Raw genomic sequence first — 13,739 nt, 5'->3', positions numbered from 1 at the left:
GCAACAAAACTGATTAAAGGTCTAAAAAACATGACCTATGGGGGAAGATTGAAAAAAATTGGGTTTGTTTAGCCTGGAGAAGAGAAGACTGAGGAGGGACATAACGGTTTTCAAGTAGATAAAAGGTTGCTACAAGGAAAAGGGAGAAAAACTGTTCTCTTTAACCACTGAGAATAGGACAAGAAACAATGGGCTTAAATTTCAGCAAGGGCGGTTTAGGTTTGACAGGAAGTTTTTCCTTTTGTCCAAGTGGTTGAGCACTGGAATAAATTGCTTAGGGAGGTTGCAGAATCTCCATCACTGGAGATTTTTAAGAGCAGGTTAGACAGACATCTGTGAGGGATGGTCTAGATCAGTGGTTTTCAAACTCTTTTTCTGGTGACCCAGTTGAAAAAAACTGTTGATGGCCGCGATCCAAAGGAGCTGGGGATGAGGAGTCTGGGGTGTGGGCTGCGGCCAGAAATGAGGGGCTCAGAGTGTGGGAGGGGGTCAGGGCTCTGGGCTGGGGCTGCAGGAGCGGGCTCTGGGTTTGGGGGGTTCAGAGCTGGGACAGGGGTGTGGTGTTACCTAGGGAGGCTCCTGGTCAGCGGTGCAGCTGGGGTGCAGAGGCAGGCTTCCTGCCTTTCCTGGCACTGCGGACAACGCTGCACCCCGGAAGCGGCCAGCAGCATGTCCGGCTCCTAGGCGCAGGGGTGCAAGCAGCTCCGCATGGCTCTCGCCCACAGGCATTGCCCCACCCAGCTCCCACTGGCCGGGAACTGGCCAATGGGAGTGCAGAGCCGGTGCTCGGGGCGGGGGCAGCGCATGGAGCCCTGGGGCTCACCCCCCACCTAGGAGCTGGACCTGCTGCTGGCCGCTGCCAGGGCACAGTGCAGTGTCGGAACAGCTAGGGACTAGCCTGCCTTAGCTGGGCAGCACCACCGACGGGACTTTTAACAGCCCGGTCAGCAGTGCTGACGAGAGCCGCCGCGGCCCAGTGCCTTTCATTCCGCAACCCAGTTCTGGGTCACGACCCGCAGTTTGAAAACCACTGGTCTAGATAATACTTAGTCCTGCCATGAGTGCATGGGACTGGACTAGAGGACTTCGAGGTCCCTTCAGTCCTACAATTCTATGTCACTGTTACAGGCTGTAGAAGTTCATATGTTGATGACCTCTGATTAGAGAGGTAAGGCACAGTACAATGATTTGGGTGTTCAGGGGTGAGACAGAGATAATGACCAGACACATTATGCTTCATTTTCCAATCCTGCATTGTGATTACACAAACAACAAAATGATTATTTCTGACTCAGGTCATGAGAGATTAGATTAGCTGTCAGAAGTTTAAGCCTAAATTGCTTAACAGCTGACATCAGTCTGCATTTCTATCAAGCCCAGCAGAACAGTTTAGTGTTTAATAACCCCCCCAACAAATACAGAACCAGTGGGGATTGAACCCAGGACCATCAGCACTAATAGTACTACAGTAGAACTAGAGGAGTAACCATTATCTGGTAGCAACAGTATGTTCTTATACTCTCCTATGGATCTGCCACTGAAAGGAGACAGGAAACATTGACCCAGGGGCACAGGAATGTTGAGTCATGCCAGTGGGAACGCCCCCACCATCACCCCAAAAATAGAATTCATAAAGTAAATTGCATCTTCCCAACAACACAGCAGCATGAGTTCAAAGTAATTTGAAAGCACATCTTTTATGGAAAGCACTGTCACAAGAAATACACCTTTTGCTACCTGTTTACGCCACTACTGAACGTGCCCCAAACGAAAGTAGAATTTGATTGCTCCTGTAGATCTGCCAAAAGGAAATAGACATCATTGTGGCTCAGTACCGAGTAACTTCTGCAAGCGTCATAGCAACATCAAATAAGAAATATGGCAGAGACGCTGCTAGGTTTACAAAACGGAATGAGAATTTTTTAAGGCTTGGCATAAGTGACAGCAAAGCAGACATTTAACTGAGAAATATAAAGTGTAAAGGTTATCATCAATTTCCATTTTCATCAAAGCACAGATGGTGCAACAGACTATATGGAAAACAACAGAAGTTTTGTAGAGAATAGAAGGCATGTGGAAGAGCCTGTGAAGCAGGAGAACTTAATTTGTTCAGAGACAGTATAATTGGGTGTCCCAACACATGATCTGTGCAGAAGAATCTATGGGACCTCTCTCTCCTAGTCCATGTGACTTCTTTGGGGACAAGAAGAAGGGAATAGCAGGCGCTGACTGCCCGTGTCATCAACCTACGTCCTTACCTCTATCCCAATCTTCGTCACATGGGGGCGGCTGCCACATGCTGACAATGTTCATCTTCTCTCCCTGGCAGTTATTTGACTGACTCACTTAAAGCAAAGAAGAGTCTTAGTGAGAAAATCTTTTTGGATAAAATAAAATCCTATTTTAGGTACATTAATCATTTTTTGACCTGGCTGTAGAATAGCTCTAGGCCTTGGAGAGGAGCAGCATACACTGGAAGCTGATCAGGTACTCCCCTAGTCTTAGGAGCAAAACTCTTGAGGCCAGGGATGGGCATCTTGAAGGTAGCAAAGGGATACAAAATCCATGAGAACCCTTTGGTGGGCCATACCTTAAGAGGCTATATATTGTCTAACTCAGAAAGGTTTGTACAACACCGAATGTTTGGCAAGCCAAATCAAATGATCTGGCAGGGTGGATGTGGCCCCCATTTGCCAATGCCTGTTTTAGGCCTTTTCTAAAGCTAAACAAGTCTGCACACATTTTTCAGCAATGGTGCAGCTGCTCCAACATACGAATTGGGAGAGGGTTCAGGTGTGTTTCTACTGTCATGTCACAAAAATCTTCTCAGGGTTTTTTCACTACTGTCATGCTCTAAGTCCTGTCTACATTAACACGCACATCATTGCTATCTTCAGTACAACTCTACATTTGCCAGAGAATAGGTACGTTTTCCAGTGTAGTGATAGCCATATAGATATCAGTGGGGGGAAGAACTGGAACATGACCCACATAACCAAGTGATTTAGGTGCTGGGCGGACAGACCTGGATAGTGAACTCCTCATCACAGAGCAGACAGCATGGGCAGTGGTAGGGAAGCTTCTCCATAGTCCCCTCCCCAACTTGCCCCACTCTGAACTGGAGGAACCCAACTCCTGTTGGGAAAGTTATTTAGCCTCCCTGGCTCAGTCATGGCTTTTCTGCTAAGATAGTCAAGAAGGATGTAACAGAAGTGAGGATTGTTATGATCTAGACACTTGTCCATTAAGAACTGGACTGAGACCAATTTATTTCACATATGCCACTAGACAGGCTATAAAGATTTTTGGTCACTATCAGATCAGATCTGCACTGGAGACCCACCCCTCTCATGGCCACTATCTTTCCTCTCTAAGCCATCCAGATTCCCAACTAGATCTCATTCAACACACACAGTTTATGGCATAATGCACAGTTGCCATTTTAATGCTAAAATCTCTGGCAGATAACACATGTAATACAAGCCAGTTGCCTCTCAGATGCTTAGGAGAATTTGCATGGACACAGAGTGAATGAAACTCAAGCCTTCAAGGACTCCTGCTGCTTCAGGATCATGAAGCACTACAGGTAAAGGTTTCAGAGTAACAGCTGTGTTAGTCTGTATTCGCAAAAAGAAAAGGAGTACTTGTGGCACCTTAGAGACTAACCAATTTATTTGAGCATGAGCTTTCGTGAGCTACAGCTCACTTCATCGGATGCATCCGATGAAGGGAGCTGTAGCTCACGAAAGCTCATGCTCAAATTAATTGGTTAGTCTCTAAGGTGCCACAAGTACTCCTTTTCTTTTTACAGGTAAAGGGTTGCTTATGGAATAATAGAGCATTAAAACAATCTAACATTAACAGCAGAAGTTACGTTCGAACTCCGTTAGCCCAAGAGTTCCCAAAGTGAATTTACAGAGCCGAAGGAGTCTAATATTTTCTCACCAATGTGCTCCTCAATGAAGCTTTTGTCATCACAGCTTGATATATGACGGCTGATCTCAGCTCTGGGAACCTGATGGCGGGCATTAAAGGGGCATGTGGCTAGCTGCTTTGCAATTTCAGGGTGGTTCTAGAGAAACAGAAAAAGCATGTGCTATCTCACTGAATTCACCCAAACCCTTGTGTTTTCTAATCACTAGTGAAGGGTTTGTGCAATCTGCATCCTGAAATAGGTTGAAAAAATTAAAACAAGGAAAGTCAAACTTAGTTCAGGTCCTGAGCACAAAAGCAGTGGAAAAACAGCAAAGCATATGCATCCTTTATGATACAGCCTATGTTTGTTTATTTTCACATTTAAACTACGCCCTGCATTTATCTGATTGAAGATCAGCCCCAGAAGAAGCACAGTGAAACTGTTGCAGTGTCATCACTGGCATGGTTCAGTGCACAGATGAAATTGCCCTAAAAACCCTACATGGGGAGTAAGTGCTTTGAAACCCTAAATAATTCAGCCACTTTATTTTTAAATTAAGTAAGAGACAAACTAGAGAACAAGAAGAAAATCAAGGAAAGTGTGAATGATGGAGGCAACCTAGTGACAGAGGATGTGGAAAAAGCTAATGTACTTTTTTTGCCTCTGTCTTCAGGAACAAGGTCAGCTCCCAGACTACTGCACTGGGCAGCACAGCATGCGGAGGAGGTGACCAGCCCTCTGTGCAGAAAGAAGTGGTTCGGGTCTATTTAGAAAAGCTGGGCGAGCACAAGTCCATGGGGCTGGATATGCTGCATCCGAGAATGCTGAAGGAGTTGGCGGATATGACTGCAGAGCCATTGGCCATTCTCTTTGAAAACTCATGGCGATCGGGGGAGGTCCCAGATGACTGGAAAAAGGCTAATGTAGTGCCCATCTTTAAAAAAGGGAAGAAGGAGGATCCTGGGAACTACAGGCCAGTCAGCCTCACCTCAGTCCCTGGAAAAATCATGGAGCAGGTCCTCAAGGAATCAATTCTGAAGCACTTAGAGGAGAGGAAAGTGATCAGGAACAGTCAGCATGGATTCACCAAGGGCAAGTCATGCCTGACTAATCTAATTGCCTTCTATGACGAGATAACTGGTTCTGTGGATGAAGGGAAAGCAGTGGACGTGTTATTCCTTGACTTTAGCAAAGCTTTTGACATGGTCTCCCACAGTATTCTTGCCAGCAAGTTAAAGAAGTATGGGCTGGATGAATGAACTATAAGGTGGATAGAAAGCTGGTTAGATTGTCGGGCTCAACGGGTAGCGATCAATGGCTCTATGTCTAGTTGGCAGCCAGTATCAAGTGGAGTGCCCCAAGGGTCGGTCCTGGGGCTGGTTTTGTTCAGTATCTTCATTAATGATCTGGAGGATGGTGTGGATTGCACACTCAGCAAGTTTGCAGATGACACTAAACTGGGAGGAGTGGTAGATACGCTGGAGGGCAGGGATAGGATACAGAGGGACCTAGACAAGTTGGAGGATTGTGCCAAAAGAAATCTGATGAGGTTCAACAAGGACAAGTGCAGAGTCCTGCACTTAGGACAGAAGAATCCCATGCACCTAGTCCCCAGACTAGGGACCGAATGGCTCGGCAGCAGTTCTGCAGAAAAGGACCTAGGGGTGACAGTGGACAAGAAGCTGGATATGAGTCAACAGTGTGCCCTTGTTGCCAAGAAGGCCAATGGCATTTTGGGATGTGTAAGTAGGGGCATTGCCAGCAGAGCTAGGGATGTGATCGTTCCCCTCTACTCGACATTGGTGAGGCCTCATCTGGAGTACTGTGTCCAGTTTTGGGCCCCACTCTACAAGAAGGATGTGAAAAAATTGGAAAACGTCCAGCGGAGGGCAACAAGAATGATGAGGGGACTGGAACACATGACTTATGAGGAGAAACTGAGGGAACAGGGATTGTTTAGTCTGTGGAAGAGAAGGAAGAGGGGGTATTTGATAGCTGCTTTCAACTACCTGAAAGGGGGTTCCAAAGAGGATGGATCTAGACTGTTCTCAGTGGTACCAGATGACAGAACGAGGAGTAATGGTCTCAAGTTGCAGTCGGGGAGGTTTAGGTTGGATATTAGGAAAAACTCTCTCACTAGGAGGGTGGTGAAGCACTGGAATGGGTTACCTAGGGAGGTGGTGGAATCTCCTTCCTTAGAGGTTTTTAAGGTCAGGCTTGACAAAGCCCTGGCTGGGATGATTTAGTTGGGGATTGGTCCTGCTTTGAGCAGGGGGTTGGACTAGATGACCTCCTGAGGTCCCTTCCAACCCCGATATTCTATGATAAGTCTCTGCCTGCGCTAGAGCTTAAGTCTTTGCAGTTAATTTAACCCTTCTGAAACAGGAGGGAAGTTACTCAATGTTCCAGCTGAGGCCACGTCTATATTGGGAGCATTTTGCCAGTATAGGTAAACTAGTGTGGACATAGAAGAGCACTACTGTCCCCCACTGAATGAAGAGCCTTTACCCTTAGAAAAGAGCAAGAATACAAAGAGGACGAACCCACTGCTCAGGCTTGCTCTGCATGGCTTTTATATCACTATAGCGATGTTGGCTAGGGGTGTGATTCCTAACCAATACAATCATACCAGGACATCATCTTAACACGTGGATGCAGTTATACCGATATAAGTGTGCTTATACCTGTACAACTAATATACACTAGCACTGGAGAGCTTAAAATAAGATACTAGACTGAGAGGACAAAAGAAAGGAGCAGATTCTCCTCTTAAATATACAGCATTCTCGCCCAGGATAGAAGACTGAGAAGAGGGAGTTTCAGACAGATGTACACTGAATAGAGTTATTAGCAATATAAAAAAAAGATGGCTTAGCAGCTCTCCTGCTCTGATTGCAAAGTAAAGAATTAACTGCAACATCAGATCGCTTCTGCTTTGGCCAGCCAGAAGGCATCCGTATAACACTGGCTGCATTTGCTCCATGGCCTGTATTGGGAAGTAAATACCCTGGTCCCATGAGTGAACTGTTGGAAGAGAATAGGATCCCATCACTGAGCTAGGTATTCTGAAGAACCTGTTTCGCCTTTCTTCAGGGTAAATGCACTGATCTGAAGGGCATTACTAAATATGAACGGGATGCTTTTACGAAGTGGTAAATGGATGAGCGATATAACTATGAAATAAAGACGGCTTCTTCCAGCCTAATAGCAAGTGAATGCATCCTTCTAGCAAAAGGCAGCACAGCGTACTGAGCTCACCATGCATTAGCATTTACAAAAATATGATTTCCCAAGTGCATTAGAGACCTTAACATCCCATCCTACCTTCCTGCACTTTATAAGATGATAGGGAAACCGACAGGCCCTGATTTGATGATATTTATCATAGGGACATTGTATTAACCTCTCTGGATCCAAAGCATCAACTGGAAGAGAAGGAATAAAAAGACAAAAGAAAACATTCTGTAAAACAAGATCTAAGTTCATCATCAACACAATTAACAAGAGTGGAAACATACTAGCTACTGGAGCTGCCCTCTAACGGGGTTAAGCCATCAATTTTTAATAGCCGAGACAAAAATGCAAAACTGCTAAGTTGGCACTCACTGTGTGTACCCAACCAAATTCACTTCGGATTTTGGGTGAGTGGAATATTAAATTAAAAATTGAGGAGGGATAGCTCAGTGGTTTGAGCACTGGCCTGCTAAACCCAGGGTTGTGAGTTCAATCCTTGAGGGGGCCATTTAGGGATCTGGGGCAAAAATTGGGGATTGGTCCTGCTTTGAGCAGGGGGTTGGACTAGATGACCTCCTGAGGTCCCTTCCAACCCTGATATTCTATGAAAGCGCAATCAGTAGTGCAGAGTGGCCAGTACATATTAATGACTATACTTATGCAGAACAGTGAGCTGGAAATAAACATTACTATAAAAACCCTTGAAGCTACCAAATTAGCTAGTTGTACAGCAGTGACATGCTAAGGATTGGCAGAAGCACGGCATTCTGAAGTAAATCCTTTTGCATTTACCTTCAGACTCCAAGGCCATCTCTGCTGGATTAAGAGAAAAATCAAACTCAAACAAACATGTCTGGAGTTAAGGAATGCAATTTGCACTACAGTGCACTTGGCCCTGTAAAGTGCAGAGGTTGGCAGGTGCTTAAGAGCCCAACACTCACTGAACATAGTGAGGGGCTAAGTCACAGGCACTTTTTGAAAGCGTTCCCTCCTAGTCCATACTATGACCCAGAGACAGGCACGAGTCACCTTAATCACTTAACAGTTACACAGAAGGGACAAGGTAGGGGAGGACCAACTTCTGATAGTGAGACACACAAGCTTTCAAGCATACATAGACCTCTTCTTCAGGATTCAGTTTGTGTCCGTGCAGCAGCTTTCTTGCCATCACAAATGTGTCTCCCCTCACACCTTCCATGCTATTTATCCACGTTTGTATCAGTGTACAGAGGGCATGCACAGAAAGGAACATGGACCAACGGACAGTGGGAGGTTTTCTAGATAGCTGGAAGTAAGGAGGACGGGCCAGATTGATTACATAAATCAGTGTTTTTCAACCTTTTTGATACCAGGGACCAGCTTAGAATCATAGAATATCAGGGTTGGAAGGGACCTCAGGAGCTCATCTAGTCAAACCCCCTGCTCAAAGCAACACCAACACCAACTAAATCATCCAAGCCAAGGCTTTGTCAAGCCGGGCCTTAAAAACCTCTAAGGATGGAGTTTCCACCATCTCCCTAGGTAACCCATTCCAGTGCTTCACCACCCTCCTAGTGAAATAGTGTTTCCTAATATCCAACCTAGACCTCCCCCACTGCAACTTGAGAGCATTGCTTCTTGTTCTGTCATCTGCCACCACTGAAAACAGCCTTGCTCTATCCTCTTTGGAACCCCCCTTCAGGTAGTTAAAGGCTGCTATCAAATTCCCCTCACTCTTCACTTCTGCAGACTAAATAACCCCAGTTCCCTCAGCCTCTCCTTGTAAGTCATGTGCCCCAGCTCCTTAATAATTTCCGTTGCCCTCCGCTGGACTCCCTCCAATTTGTCCACATCCCTTCTGTAGTGGGGGACCAAAACTGGACGCAACACTCCAGGTGTGGCCTCACCAGTGCCAAATGGAGGGGAATAACCACTTCTCTAGATCTGCTGGCAATGCTCCTACTAATACAGCCCAATATACCATTGGCCTTCTTGGCAACAAGGGCACACTGCTGACTCATATCCAGCTTCTCATCCACTGTAATCCTCAGGTCCTTCCCATGCACTGTAGCAGTGCATGGGATTTCCTTCCTTCCTAAGTGCAGAACTCTGCACTTGTCCTTGTTGAACCTTATCAGATTTCTTTTGGCCCAATCCTCCAATTTGTCTAGGTCACTCTGGACCCTTCCCTACCTTCCAGCGTATCTACTTCTCCTCCCAGTTTAGTGTCATCTGCAAACTTGCTGAGGGTGCAATTAATCCCATCATCCAGACCATTAATAAAGATGTTGAACAAAACCAGCCCCAGGACTGACCCCTGGGGCACTCCGCTTGATACCAGCTGCCAACTAGACACGGAGCCATTGATCACCACCCGTTGAGCCCGACAATCTAGCCAGCTTTCTATCCACCTTATAGTCCATTCATCCAATCCACACTACTTTAACTTGCTGGCAACAATACTGTGGGAGACCGTATCAAAAGTTTTGCTAAAGTCAAGATATATCACATGCACTGCTTTCCCCATATCCACAGAACCCGTTATCTCATCATGGAAGGCAATCAGGTTGGTCAGGTATCACTTGCCCTCGGTGAATCCAAAGCTTGCAGCCTTTCTAAACAGTGTCAGGGAGATCTGAGAGACAGGCCATTGAGAAAGACTGACACAGGTACTTAGGACAAATGGCTACTTGTGACGAAGTGGAAAATGTCCTAGTGTTTGCATGAATACTGTGCGCGCCTCAGTTTCCCCTATGTGTTGCACAAGTATCTAGGTGGTGGGATAAGGGTGTGTGACCTTTGCAGATACCCTGAGAGGGAAGGTACAAGTGCCGTCTAGCTCCCTGGGCCCAGACAATAGTTGTATCCTGGCAACTGATTGCCGGGCCCCATCCTCTGCAAGAGCCAGTTGGAGGAATTGGAGAACAAAGGGAGGTGGAGGCCAGGTGACCGGTTTGCCTGGGGAACAGCATACAAGATGGAGGAGGGGCAACTGGGTGTGACTGCAGGTGGACTGCTGGAGGCTGGTCAGACTCCTGGTTTGGGACTCAGGAGGAGAGACCCATGGCTCTGGGTCTCCTCAAGTTGAACTTTGCTGTAACTTCCTGCTTTCTGTGCTAACAAGATTCTGCTCTATGCTGTGTTCCAGACGACTAATAAACCCTTCTGTTTTACACCGCTGGCTGAGAGTCACTCCTGACTGCTGAAGTCGGGGGTGCATGGCCCCTTTGGAGGGCATGTAAGGTTTCCCCAGATGTCCTATTCAGGTGGCTCACTGCAGGGAGCTTATGGCGTACGACAGGGATGCTGAATGCTCTGAGGTCAGACCAAGGAGGAGCTGAAGCCCAGGAGGCTTGTCCTAGTGAGAGTGTGCCCCAAGGGGTAGTCACACTGCAAGAGGGGCCCCCCTGGTCTGGGGGCTAGTCTTCACCAGACTCACTGCAGCTGCGCTAAGGTAGGGCAGTAGTGTAAATGCACTATGAAGACCAGAGAGCGCTTTCCTGTCAGCATAATTACTCTACCTCAGTGAAAGGTGGAAGCTATGACAGAATGAGAGTGTTTCCCACTGACTTAGTGCTGGTGTGGACAGCTCAGGGGGGTGGCTTTTTCATATCCGTGACAGACATAAGTGACAACAACTTAAGCGGAAGCGTAGACAAGCCCTGAACTTCATTCAATGGTTCCAGAGCACCAAGCCCGTGCATCCATGAACTACTATAGGGTGGAAAAAAGTCCTCAATGCATCAAACCAACACCATGTACCTGGCTAGGCCTCTGGAGAGGGCAGCACCCTTACCTGACCATGGTACTAATTAGGGCTGTCGATTAATCACAGTTAACTCACGCGATTAACTAAAAAAAAAATTATTAAAAAAATGAATCACACAGTTACATTTCAATTGGTATTCTATTGTGTGTGTGTATTAAACATTTTCAGATGTTTTCTACATTTTCAAATATATTGATTTCAATTACAACACAGAATACAAAATGTACAGTGCTCACTCTATTCTATTACAAATATTTGCACTGTAAAATGATAAACAAAAGAAATAGCATTTTTCAATTCACTTCATACAAGTACAGAAGTGCAATCTCTTTATCGTGAAAGTGCAACTTACAAATGTAGATTTTTTTGTTACATAACTGCACCCAAAAACAAAACAATGTAAAACTTTAGACCTTACAAGTCTACTCACTCCTACTTCTTGTTCAGTCAATCACGGAGAGAAACAAGTCTGTTGACATTTATGGGAGATATGCTGCCCACTTCTTATTCACAATGTCACCTGAAAGTGAGAACAGGCATTTGTATGGCACTTTTGTAGCCGGCATTGCAAGGTATTTACATGCCAGAGATGCTGAACATTCGTATGCCCCTTCATGCCTCGGCCACTGTTCCAGAGGACGTGCTTCCATGCGGATGACACTTGTTAAAAAAAATAATGGGTTAAATAACGTGTGACTGAACTCCTTGGGGGAGAGCGGTGCGCGCCCTGCACTGTTTCACCGCACGCTGCCACAGATTTCCTGTTATAGCAGTCGCGGATGATGACCCAGCACATGTTGTTCATTTGAAGAACACTTTCACTGCAGATCTGACCAAACGCAAAGAAGGTACCAATCTGAGATTTCTAAAGATAGCTACAGTACTCGACCCAAGGTTTAAGAATCTGAAGTGCCTTCCAAAATCTGAGAGGGACGAGGTGTGGAGCATGCTTTCAGAAGTCTTAAAAGAGCAATACTCCAATGTTGAAACTACAGATCTAAACCACCAAAAGAGAAAATCAACCTTCTGCTGGTGGCATCTAACTCAGATGATGAAAGTGAACATGTGTTGGGCCACACTGCTTTGGATCGTTATTGAGCAGAACTCATCAGCATGGACACATTATCTCCTGCAAATGTAAACAAACTTGTTTGTCTTAGCAATTGGCTGAACAAGAAGTAAGACTGAGTGTACTTGTAGGCTCTAAAGTTTTACATTGTTTTGTTTGAGAATGCAATTTTTTTTGTACATAATTCTATATTTGCGAGTTCAACTTTCATGATAAAGAGATTGCACTATATTACTTGTATTAGGTCAAGTGAAAAACACTATTTCTTTGGTTTTTTTGTAGAGCATAAATATTTAGAATCATAGAATCATAGAATATAAGGGTTGGAAGGGACCCCAGAAGGTCATCTAGTCCAACCCCCTGCACAAAGCAGGACCAATTCCCAGTTAAATCATCCCAGCCAGGGCTTTGTTTTTATTTGTCATAAAAAAGAAATATAAGTGAGCACTGTACACTTTGTATTCTGTGTTGTAATTGAAATAAATGTTTGAAAATGTAGAAAACATCCACAAATATTTAAATGGTATTCTATTATTTTTAAGTGCGTGATTACATTTTTTAATTGCTTGACAGCCCTAGTACTAACAGGATATTAATCATGTTGCGTCTGTAGCAAAACGCATTTTGGAGCCAGCCACTGGTAATAAAGTCAATTATGAATTATGGCAAGGACAGGGCCTTAATAAGAACAGTCACTTCACTGGGATGATCCCCAGGAAATTGATTTAGGCCCTGGCTGCACAAGACATGACTGTAGCTTTATAACCAGTTTGTACCCCACAAAGCAAATTTGATCTGCTAGTTGGATCATCCATTTCTCCAGACCAGACATGCTGCAGCTGGGGGACATAGTCCACTAGGTCAATGTGGGAACCCACAAACCATGATGCCCGCTGTGGAGGACTGCAAAATGGCAACTTCCTGGTGGTCTTCATGCCTTGAACATCACTGATAAGAACGCTGCGACTTGGCCGGATTGCATACACTAAATAAATAAAACGAATCACACATAGCTGCAGTTATGCCCCCACTCCAGCCTTCCTGGTTCACAAAGGTTGGGTCATGATGTAGAGTATCTGCACCCAATACACTGCCTAGAAGCATTTGTCTCAGAACACCCAGTCCCGGACCCAACAACTACATATTACCCAGCCAGTCTCACACCCACCTTGAAAAACCTAGGTATTGTTTCTTGCTGTGATATTGAGACACATTATCCTTTATTGCCTCTAAAGTTTGTGTGGTTTTGAATTGCAAGACCACCACTGCACCTGGTTTTGGGTCCCAGAATGAAAGAAGTTGTGAACTGCTCCTCTAATACACAGAAGCATATATTCACCAAACTTAATGCCTAGAGCGGAAAGTTACTCCACTTCCTCCTTTAACCAAGTTTTAGATACTTTCATACTTTCAAAGATCTAAGCTGTCTCTCACTGTATCTTTGCAGGATACATGAATAGAAATATAGAATTGTAGGACTGGAAGGGACCTCGAGAGGTCATCTAGTCCAGTTCCCTGCATGAATATTAGAAGCCAGCAAAGAAACACTTACCAGAGTTGCCTTCTAAATCCATTTTACTGCTGCTGAAAGAACTGAAGCTTTGTTGGAGGACGCTTTGAGCCAGTCTCTGAGTGTCACTCTCCTCCTAAAAATATCAACCCTACAGACGAAAAATGAGGAGATTCACAGATTTCTAAGGCCAGAAGAGACAATTATGATAATCTAGGAGTGGTTTTTAACCTGTCACCTGCAGACCCCTGGGAGTCCACAG

The 13,739-nt window shown here is 45.3% G+C and overlaps 2 protein-coding genes across 4 annotated transcripts in view; one reads left to right on the top strand and one right to left on the bottom strand.

Annotated features, from left to right (window-relative positions):
- The window catches only part of LOC125628911 (gametocyte-specific factor 1-like), a 328,021-nt gene that overhangs the window by 106,874 nt on the left and 207,408 nt on the right, over positions 1–13,739 (top strand). The window lies entirely within an intron of this gene.
- The window catches only part of LOC125629864 (gametocyte-specific factor 1-like), a 33,779-nt gene that overhangs the window by 14,754 nt on the left and 5,286 nt on the right, over positions 1–13,739 (bottom strand). For all 3 annotated transcript variants that reach the window (XM_075121533.1, XM_075121531.1, XM_075121532.1), the window contains 5 exons: positions 13,520–13,628; positions 7,241–7,341; positions 3,946–4,072; positions 2,259–2,345; positions 1,738–1,798 (listed from right to left, as the gene is read on the bottom strand). In XM_075121533.1, coding sequence (XP_074977634.1) covers positions 1,738–1,798; positions 2,259–2,345; positions 3,946–4,072; positions 7,241–7,341; positions 13,520–13,541 — 398 coding nt within the window. In that variant the 5' untranslated portion in view covers positions 13,542–13,628. The remainder of the gene's footprint in view (positions 1–1,737; positions 1,799–2,258; positions 2,346–3,945; positions 4,073–7,240; positions 7,342–13,519; positions 13,629–13,739) is intronic.

Source organism: Caretta caretta, chromosome 20 (genome assembly GCF_965140235.1).
Source record: "Caretta caretta isolate rCarCar2 chromosome 20, rCarCar1.hap1, whole genome shotgun sequence".
Classification (NCBI taxonomy): domain Eukaryota; kingdom Metazoa; phylum Chordata; order Testudines; family Cheloniidae; genus Caretta; species Caretta caretta.
Note: the sequence above shows the minus strand (reverse complement) of the source record. Positions and strands in the feature narration are given on the sequence as shown.